General features: G+C 41.7%; 1 protein-coding gene across 2 annotated transcripts in view; it reads left to right on the forward strand.

The window, feature by feature from the left end:
- Positions 1 to 11,100, forward strand: part of zc3h18 (zinc finger CCCH-type containing 18) — a 145,881-nt gene that overhangs the window by 104,298 nt on the left and 30,483 nt on the right. For both annotated transcript variants that reach the window (XM_048605687.1, XM_048605688.1), the window contains 2 exons: positions 838 to 978; positions 7,890 to 8,050. In XM_048605687.1, the coding sequence (XP_048461644.1) occupies positions 838 to 978; positions 7,890 to 8,050 (302 nt within the window). The remainder of the gene's footprint in view (positions 1 to 837; positions 979 to 7,889; positions 8,051 to 11,100) is intronic.

Raw genomic sequence — 11,100 nt, forward strand, 5'->3', positions numbered from 1 at the left:
CCCTCTCACCTTGAAATCGTGACCCCTAGTAATTGAGTCCCCCACTCCGGGAAAAAGCTTCTTGCTATCCACCCTGTCTATACCTCTCATGATTTTGTAGACCTCAATCAGGTCCCCCCTCAACCTCCGTCTTTCTAATGTAAATAATCCTAATCTACTCAACCTCTCTTCATAGCTAGCGCCCTCCATACCAGGCGACATCCTGTGAACCTCCTCTGCACTCTCTCCAAATCATCCACATCCTTTTGGTAATGCGGCGACCAGAACTGTACACAGTGTTCCAAATGTGGTCGAACCAAAGTCCTATACAACTGCAACATGACCTGCCAACTCTTGTACTCAATACCCCGTCCGATGAATGAAAGCATGCCATATGCCTTCTTGACCACTCTATCGACCTGCTTTGCCATCTTCAGGGTACAGTGGACCTGAACACCCAGATCTCTCTGTGCATCAATTTTCCCCAGGGCTTTTCCATTTACCACATAGTTCGCTCTTGAATTGGATCTTCCAAAAACTTGTCCTTGTCAACCAAGTTTCCTAAACTGAACTCGTCTGTTTCCTGCCGTAAAGCCAATTTTGTATCCACTTGGCAACTCGCCTTGAATCCCATGTGATCTAACTTTACTAGCCAGTCTACCATGTGGAAGTGTTGTGAGATACTGAAAGATACAATGGTAAAATGTCTGATTTCTTCTGTTATAGTGCAATATCAGAAGTAAACCCCATTGCATGTAATAAGTCTGGGGAAATGTTTTTTTCAGACTCTTCTTTTGTTGTCAATATTTCACCTCTTCCTTTGCTCAATAAAATCTACGTACTCAATTTCTTATGCAGGCGGACCGCAAGTGGCAGTGGAAGTGACAGTGGCAGCAGCTACAGTGGATCAAGCTCTCGTTCGCGGTCACATTCTCGTTCCGCATCTCGGTCAACATCAGCATCTGGTTCTCAATCTGCATCCGGGTCCCACAGGTCAAGGTGATTTAGGGTTTTTATTGTTTTAACTGTATGCCAACTTGTATAAAAGCAATTAATGTTAAACAATGTTCCTGCCACACTCCCCGCCATTGATGGTACATATTCCTGAAGGGTGAGTCAGTAGGACCAGTAGTTTACAGCCTTGTAATTGGCCTTTACCTGTGGATCCAAGAAAAGAAAAACAACCCAAATTCCTGTTACAGATCATTGTCCACGATGGTTTTGTTCACTTGACACCCCATTTATTAAACAATACCAGTATTTGCATGAATTGTGAGTATAGGTAGTTCTGCTATAACGCATGTTTCGTCAATGCAAATAGGCTTGTATGCGATTGATGAATAGCGGATGCTGTTTGGATAACGTAAGCTTTCTGCTGTATAGGTTTATAGTGATTTTCTGTAGCGATTTCCCTACAAGGTAATTTTCTATAGCATGAGATCACACAAGAGCGCAACTATCATGTAATCGGAGAACTACCTGTACAGGAGGGCAGGCACTACTGTGAAGGCATAGTCCAATTGGGAGAAGGATGAGAGAAGTGAAAATAAAATTTCTATACAATATTGCAAACAGAATTGGACAGATTATTGCCAGACAGAGTGACACAATACAATTTTACGTGAATATATAAACGGACATCATTGCCAATATAATTCATTTCCTGTCTTGCAATGGGCAGGTGATTTTCCTCTGCTAGTGTAATTCAAAGTGAAACTGATATACAAATGCAGATAAAAGAGCAAGATCACAGCTGAGACTACCTTGGACTTCCCTTTCCAAATATTTATAACCCTCCTTTATTGAATAAGTGTGTGAAATTGGGAGATTTCCAATCATAGAGTCATACCGATGGAAGCAGACTGTTTGGTCCAACCAGTCCATGCCAACCATAATCCCAAACTAAACTAGTCCCACCTGCCTGCGCTTGGCCCATATCCCTCCAAACATTTCTTATTCATGTACTTATCTACATGTCTTTTAGACAGTGTAACTGTACCCACATCCACCACTTTTGATTTGATTTATTGTAGTCACATGTACCTAAGTACAGTGAAAAACTTTGTTTTGCAAGCAGTACAGGCAGATTGTAGCAAAAAGGACACATACAAATCATGGGGTGCTAAGACAGAGTGAGGCATACAAGGTTACGGCTGCACAGGAGGTGCGCAAAGCAAGATCGACATTACAGGTAGTTCTGCTATAATACGTGTTTCATTAACGTGAATTGGCTGTAATGCAAATGATGAATAGTGGACGTTGTTTGGATAACGTGAACTTTTGCTTTACAGATATAGCAAATTCCCTATAATGTGATTTTCTGTAGCGCAAGGTTATTCAAGAATGCAACTATTGCAATATAGGAGAGCTACCTGTTTTTGAAGTTAGAGAGATCCATTCAGCAGTCTAATAACGGCAGGGAAGAAGCTGTTCTTAAACCTCAGTGCATGTGTTCAAGCTTCAGTATCTTCTGCCTGATGGAAGAGGTTGGAAGAGAGCATGAGTAGGGTGGGAGGGGTCTTTAATGAGGATGGGAGGTTGGTTTCTGTGATGGTCTGGGCTGTGCACATAACTTTCTGGAAGTCTATTCCACACACGAACCACTCTGTGTGGGGGTGGGGGGTGGAAATTGCCCTTCATTTTTTTTAAATGTTTCTCCTCTCACCTTAAAAATATGCCCTTAGTCTTGAAATCCCCCACCCTAGAGAAAGTCACCTGCCAATCATCTTCTATACCTCTCATAATTTCATAAACCTCGATGAGGCCACCTCTCAACCTCCTATGCTTCAATCCAAAAGACCCAGCCTGTCCAGCTCTCCTTATAACTCAACCTCTCCATTCTCGGCAACATCCTGGTAAATCTCTTCTGAATCCTATAAAGGAGATTACAACTGGACACTACTCCAGAAGAGGCCTCAACAACATCCTGTTGAATCCTGTCAGACATTTGCAGGATCAAAAGATTGATGCAAGATTACTACCAATGCATCAACTACCTCTTTAACTTCTTTCTTTAATATTCTTGGATGCAATCCATCAGGTTAAGGAAAGTTACTGACCTTTATTTCTATTAGTTTTCCTAATACTTTTCTCCAGTAATGGTTACTGTATTTATTCCCCTCCCATTTTGCCCCTTGATTGCTTAGCATTTGTGGAATGCTATTGTGTCTTCTATTGTGACGATTGATGTGAAGTGTTTGTTTAACTCCTGTGCTATTTCCTGATTCCCAGTTTTTACTTCTGCAGTCTCATTCTCTAAGATGCCTATGTTCACTTTGACCTCTCTCTTTTGACCTTATAGAGGGTTATAAAATCATGAGGGGCATTGATGAGGTAAATAGCAAATGTATTTTCCCAGGGTGGAGAGTTCAAAACTAGGGGGCATATTTTTTAAAACCAAAAGAATTGCATATGCTGTAAATCAGGAATAAAAACAGAAGTTGCCGAAAAGCTTAGCACGTCTGGCAGCATATGTGAAGAAACATATCAGAGTTAACGTTTCAGATCCGGTGACCCTGTTCTGAGGAAGGGTGACCAGACCCGAAACGTTAACTCTGATTTTTTCTTCACAGCTGCTGCCAGACCTGCTGGCATATTTTTGAAGGTTTGAGGAGAAAGATTTAAAAGGGACCTGATGGGTAACGTTTTCACACAGAGGGTGGTTCCTGTGTGAACACATCCATGAATAGGAAATATTTAGAGTGACATGGGCCAATTGCAGGCAAGTGGGACTAGTTTAGATTGGTAAACTCGGTCGACATGGACGAGTTGAACCAAAGGATCTGTTTCTGCGTTGTATGACTCTATGTCTTTTACTTGCTAGTTTACCCCAGTTTATTTTTTCCTTCTTTATTATTATTTTGGTCGTCTTTTACTTTTTAAAACTTTTCCAATCCTCTAACTTACCACCAATCTTCTTTGAATTTTATTCATGCTCCTTTGGTTAACCATCGCTGGTTCATCCCCTTCCTAGAATCCTTCTTTCTCAGTGGTATAATTTTTGTTGTCAGCCACAGACTGTTTTCTTCAAAGTCTGCCGTTGTTCCTCAGCGATCTTTGCTGCTAAACTCTGCATCTCAGCCCATGTTGTACCTCTCAGAATCAGAATCACAATAGTTAGGGGGCAGAATTTTATAGGTTTCTATAAGATTTCCCCCATCATTCTTCTGAACACCAGTGAATATAATCCTAATCAATTCAACCTCTCCTCATATATCAGTCCCACCATTCCAGGAATCGGTCTGGTAAATCTTCACTGTACTGCATCTCTAGCAAGAACATCCTTCCTCAGATAAGAAGACAAAACTGCATACAATATTCCAGGAAAAACAAAAATAAAATCATAAATTGTTGGGAAAATTCAACAGGTCAGGTGGTATCCGTGGAGAGAAAATAGAGTTAATGTTTTGGGTCCAGTGATCCTCCTTCAGAACAGCACAGTATTTCACATGTGGTCTCATTAAGGCCTCGTATAAAAGCAGCAAGACATCCCTGCTCCTATACTCAAATCCTGTTGTTATGAAGGCCAACATACCATTTGCCTTCTTTGCCATTTGCCACACCTGCATGCTTACTTCCAGCGACTAGTGTAAGAGGGCACCCAGATCTTGTTGCACATTTTCCCCTCTCAATTTGGAGCCATTCAGATAATAATCCACTTTATGTTTTTGCCAGCAAAGCGGATAAGCTCATATTTGGTCACATTATATCACATCTGAGTTGTAATTGCCCACTCACTTGGTTTGTCCAAATCACGCAGAAGCATCTCTGCATTCTCCTCACAGCTCACCCTTCCACCCAGCCTTTAGTCAACTGCAAGTTTGGAGAGATTATATTTAGTTCCCTCATATAAATCATTAATATATATTGTGAATAGCTGGGTTCCTTTTAAAGACATCCGCATAACCCAGTAATCACTGCCATTTAGAAAAAGACCCATTTAATCCTACTCTTTGTTTCCTGACTAACAATCTGTTTTCTATCCATCTCAGTACAATACCACCCAATCCCATGTGCTTTAATTTTAGATGCTAATTTCTTATGTTGGACTTCTACAAAAGCCTTATGAAATAGTAAACTGTTTTTTCTGTTCTTCCTGCCACAGTAGGAAGTTCAAATTTTCCTATGTTGTGCTTCAGCAGCCAAACTTTTGCCCATTCACCTAACTTGTCTATATCCTTTTGCAGACCCTCCAACTCCGTTGGATAACTTCCTTTCGTTCCTATCTTGTTATCATCAGCAAATTTAGCTACTGTGCATTTGGTCCCCTCATCCAAATCAGTAATATAGACTAAATTGTTGAGGACCCAGCACTGATCCCTGCAGCACTCCTTCAGTTTGCCAATCTCAGAAAAGACCCATTTATCCCTACTTTCTGCATACTGTCAGCTAACCAGTCCATGCTGATGTGTTACACCATGTGCTGTTTGCCACGGCATTTAATATGGCTTCCTATTAAATGCCTTTTGGAAATTCAAATATACCATAACATTTTCAGTACGTAAGTGCCAACAAGAGAGAATCTAATCATCACCCCTCGACATTGATTTGCATTAACATCACTGAATCCCCCATTGTCAAGATCCTGGAGGTTACCATTGACCAGAAACAGAATTAACCATATACATAATTTCAACAGGTCCAACAGTATCTGTGGACAGAGAAAAAGAGTTAAGATTTCAAGTTTGGTATGACCGTTTGTTATCTGTTCTGGGACCTCTACTGTTCGTGATATATATAAATGACTTGGGTGAAAATGTAGATGGGTGGGTTAGTAAGTTTGCAGACGATACAAAGATTGGTGGAGTTGTGGATAGTGTAGAAGGTTGTCAAAGGATACAGCAGGATATAGATCAGTTGCAGATATGGACGGAGAAATGGCAGTTGGAGTTTAATCCGAGTATGTGTGAGGTGCTGCACTTCGGGAAATCAGATGTTAAGGAAAAGTATACAGTTAATGGTGGGACCCTGAACAGCATTGATTAAGAGAGAGATCTTGGGTTCAAGCTCTCCGAAAGTTGCCATGCAAGTAGATAGGGTGGTAAAGAAGGCAAATGGCATGCTGGCTTTATTGGTCGGGGAACTGAGTACAATAGTCAGGATGTCATGTTGCAGCTTTATAAGACTTTAGTTAGAGTATTGAGTTCGATTCCGGATGCCACGTTACAGGAAGGATGTGGAGGCTTTGGAGATGTGCAGAAAAGGTTTACCAGGATACTGCCTGAATGAGAGGATATGAGCTATAAGGAGAGGCTAGAAAAACTTGGATTTGTTTTCTCTGGAGCAGCAGAGGCTGAGGGGAGATTTGATAGAAGTTTGTAAAATTATGAGATGCATAGAAAGGGTTGACGGTCAGAATATTTTTCGCAGAGCTGAACTATGTAACACTAGGGGCTGTGCATATAAGGTGAGAGGAGAGTGCTCAAAGGAGATGTGAGGAGCAGGTTTTTCAAACAGAGATTGGTAGGAGTCTGGAATGCACTGCCAGGGGTGGTGGTGGAGATATGATAGGAGCATTTAAGGGACTTTTAGATAGCACGTGAGCATACAAGGAATGGAGGAATATGGACCAAGGGTAGGGAGAAGAGATTAGTTTAATTTGGCATTGTGTTTGACCCAATACCACTGGCCAAAGAGCCCTTTCTTGTGCTGTACAATTGTGTTCCCTGACTGTTCTTACAAAGATGTCAAATGGTCTGCAAATGGTTCAAGTTGGCACTTTACCACCAGGGAAAAGGCAACTAGGGATTGGCAATAAATGCCAGCCAGTGACTCCCACATCCATGAATGAATTTTTAAAAACTCTAATGTTTCCCCTTTCCACTGCACATGTAACATTGTCAACAAAATCTAATAAACTAGCTAAACACTATTTCTCTTTCACAAAGACATGTTGGCTGTGTCTGATCACATTGTGATTTAGAGTCATAGACTAGGACGGCATGGAAACAGACCCTTTGAGTCAACTTGTCCATACCGACCTGCTTCCCAATCAAAACAAGTCCCATTTACCTGCATTTGGCCCATATCCCTGTAAATGTTTTCTATCCGTGTACCTGTCCAAATGTTTTTTTAAATGTTGTAACTTTATCGAATCTCCCACTTCTTACCAGTCATTCAATACATGTACCATGCTCTGTCTGAAAAGGGTGCCCTTCAACGTCCCTCTTAAATCTTTCCCCCTCACCTAAAACCTATGCCCCCTAGTTTTGAATTCCTCTGCCCTAGGAAAAAGACCTTTGCTATTCACCATATCTGTACTGTTAATGATTTTATAAACCTCTATAAGGTCACCCCTCAACCTCCTGCACTTCAGAGAAATAAGTCCCAGCCTGTCCTTATAACTGAAAAATCTCCAGTCCTGGTAGCATTCTTGTCAATCTTTTCTGTACCCTTTCCAATTTAATAATATCCATCCTATAAGAGGGCTACCAAAACTATATGCAGTACTCTTAAAAATGTCCTCATCATTGTCCTATACAGCTGATGTCCCGATTCCTTTACTCAATTCTGTGACCAATGAAGGCAAGTGTGCCAAATGCCTCCTTACTTACTTTCCTAAGTACCCTGCTGTCAGTTCCTTAATAACGGATTCTAATATCTTCCCTATACCAAATGTTGGACTAAATAACCTATAATTTCCTACTTTCTACTTTCCTCTTTGTTTTGGGATTCTCGAAGCTGAGGACTTCTGAAAGAGTATATCAATGCATCTTCCAGTTTTTTTGTTTCATCATCTGTCTTTCAACATGCACAGTACTTTACTTGTTTTCCAGTGTTGATTACATCTTGGATCAGGAACTTGCTAGCAGCATGGTTTTTAATTTCTCCAACTCTGGCACAGAGTATGTCATTTATTTTTGGTGTCTGACCTGAAATGGAAGTGTTTCACGGCATTAATTTTGTTCCAGGTCCCTCAGTGTGAGCAGTGTATCATCTGTGTCAAGTGCATCATCAAGCAGCAGCTCTGTAAGAAGTGCCGACTCTGAGAATATGTATGCAGACTTAGCTAGTCCAGTGTCATCTGCCAGCTCCCGATCACAAGCTCCTGCACAGAAGCAGAAGGAAAAATGTGCGTATTTCCTCTTAAAATATTTATTGAAGTGGATTTTCCTTCTTCAGAGGTGCTATCTGGGCCATCTTTAATTGTAAGCGCTACTGTGTGAACTTGAGCAGTTGGGTTCTCCGAAGCAAAGGGATACCACTGCACCCAGTTTGGTCCAATGCCTACATGCAATAAGACCTCGATTAAGTTGGCTCAGGAATCGGTGATAATTCTGCAATTCACCTCAGCTAGGGGTTTTAATCATAGCCCTGTTGGAAAGGATGTGATTAGGCTCCCTGTTGTCTCTGGACTGGTAGATTAGAAAATATCCAAGGAACACTTGAGTCAAGGATCAGAGTTCAACTAATGGAAAGAGTGCAGAAGAAATTTACAAGGATTTGCCAAGACTGAAGGGACTGAGTTATAGGGAGAGGTTGGACAAGCTAGGACTGTTTTCTTTAGAGTGTAGGAGACTGAGGGGGGATCTTAGAAGTTTATCAGATCATGAGAGGCATGGATCCAGTGAATGCACTCAGTCATTTTTCCAGGGTTGGGGAATTGAGGACTAGAGGGCATCAGTTTAAGGTAAAAGGGGAAAGAATACATGGGAGCCTGAGGGGCAACTTTTCCACACAGAGGGTGGTACGCATATGGAATGAGCTGCCAGCAGAAGTGGTTGAGGCAGGTACATTAACAACATTTAAAGGGCATTTGGACGAATACAAGGATAGGAAAGGTTTAGAAGGATATGGGCTAAGTGCAGGGAAATGGGGTTACCGTGGATGGACATTTTGGTCGGCATGGACCAGTGTGGGCTGAAGGGCCTGTCTCTGTGCTGTAGGACTCTGTGACTGTATGACAGTACCCTGTGAAAATGCATTCATCAAAAGTCCATGGGGAAATGTGTTGGTGGAAGTGGAGAATGACTATCTATTTGACCCTGCAGTTGTCAGATTCTGGTAAAGCAATATAATTAACAGTGCAGATCAAAAGCATTGAATTGCAGAAAGTTAAAGAAATGGATCATTTCCAGATAATGTAGTTCCTATCCAAAATTGCTTCCAAATAATTTTTTAAAATTCCATCATGAGATGTGAACATCGCTGGATAGATTAGCATTTATTGCCAATTCCTGAGTGCCTGGGTGAAAGTGGTGTTGACTGGTCACCTTGAACCACTGCAGTCTTTAAGGCATAGGAAGTTCCATGATTTCAAACTAGCAACAGTGAAGGAGCAACAATATAGTTCCAAGTCAGGATTGTGTGATCACAAAATTGACTGAATAATAAGAAAGAGAGAGTGATGGTCAGTGGATATTTTTCAGTCTGGAGGAGGGTCTGTAATGAGGTTCCCCAGGGGTCAGTATTTGGAGAGAGGAATCCTGTGATCTTGGGTGGATTCAAAGCACGAAGAATAAAACTTGAGTTGGAATTGGTATTTGGACCCTCGTTTTACCTGATATCTATAAATGATCCAGATCTTAGTTTGTAGCAGATAATTTAAAAATTTATTGATGATTCAAACTTTGGAAGCATTTTAAATTTTGCAGAACCTAGTGTAGAACTTCAAAAGGACACAGACAGGTCAATGCAGTGGACAGGTGGAAGATGATCTTCAATGCAGTGAAACAGAGGTGATATATTTAAGCAGGATAGATAAAGGAGAACCAGTAGGTGTAACGTGTTTGAATTTCAAAAAGGTGTTCAATAAGGTACAGCACGTAAGGCTACTTAATAAGATAAGAACCTGTGGTCTTGGGATTGTATATTAGCATGGATAAAGGATTAATTAATGAATAGAAGAGAGCAAGCTGGGATAAGAGCATTTTCAGGTTGACAACCTGTAACTAGTGGAGCACCACAGGGATCAGAGCTGAGACCACAATTATTTGCAATATAACTGACTTTGATGAGGGAAGTGAATGGGCCCTTGCAAAGTTTGCAGATGCCACAACAATGTGTGGGAGGCAAATCGTGAGGGTGACGTAATGTCAACAGAGGGAAGAAGATTGTTTCAGTAAGTGTGCAAAAAAGTGTCCTTCTTTTACAGGTCCCACCTGCCCCAGAAGACATCCCAGTGATTCACATTCCTGAAGCCCTCCCTCCTACACCAGCTCTTTAGCCACACATTTAACTACTATCTTCCTATTCCTAGCCTACTGGCACATAGCACAGGAAGTAATCCCAAAATTACTACCGTTGAAGTTTTCAACTTCCTAACTAACTCCCTTTGCGGGACCTCATCTTTCTTTCTGTCTATGTCATTGGTACCAATATGGACCACAACCTCTGGCTGCCCACCCTCCCACTTCAGAATGTGTCTGCTCAGAGACATCCTTGACTCTGGCACTATGGAGGTAACACATCCTGGAGTCTTGCAGGTAGCCTCAGAAATGCCTATCTGTGCCCCTGAGTGTAGAGTCCTCTCTCACTAATGCTCGCTTACACTTTGACTCTCCCTGCTGTACAACAGTACCAGGTGTGGTGCCACTGATCTGGCTGCAGCTGCTTTCCCTGAGTGGCCACCACTGCACCCCACCAAAACAGTATTTTTTAAAATTCTTTCACAGGATGAGGGCATCGCTGGCTGGGCCAGCATTTATTGCCCATCCCTAATTGCCCAGAGGGCAGTTAAGAATCAACCACATTGCTGTGGGTCTGAAGTCATATGTAGGCCAGACCAGGTAAGGATGGCAGTTTCCCTCCCTAAAAGTCATTAATGAACCAGATGGGTTTTTGTGACAATTGACAATGGATTCACGGTCATCATTAGATTAATTAATTCCAGATATTGATTGAATTCAAATTCCACCGTTTGTCATGGTGGGATTCGAATCTGGGTCTCTGGATTAACTGTCCAGTGATAATACCACTAGGCCATTGCCTCTCAAAATACAAAACAGTATAACTATTTGGGAGAGGAATAGTCACAGGGGATTCCTGCACTGCCTGCCCACGCTTATCAGTCTTCCTGGTGGTCACCCAACTCTACTATATCTGTGATAACAAGGTGTAGAGCTGGATGAACACAGCAGGCCTAGCAGCATCAGAGGAGCAGGAAAGCTGACGTTTCGGGTC

This window comes from Rhincodon typus, chromosome 15 (assembly GCF_021869965.1).
Source record: "Rhincodon typus isolate 14 chromosome 15, sRhiTyp1.1, whole genome shotgun sequence".
Taxonomy (NCBI): domain Eukaryota; kingdom Metazoa; phylum Chordata; class Chondrichthyes; order Orectolobiformes; family Rhincodontidae; genus Rhincodon; species Rhincodon typus.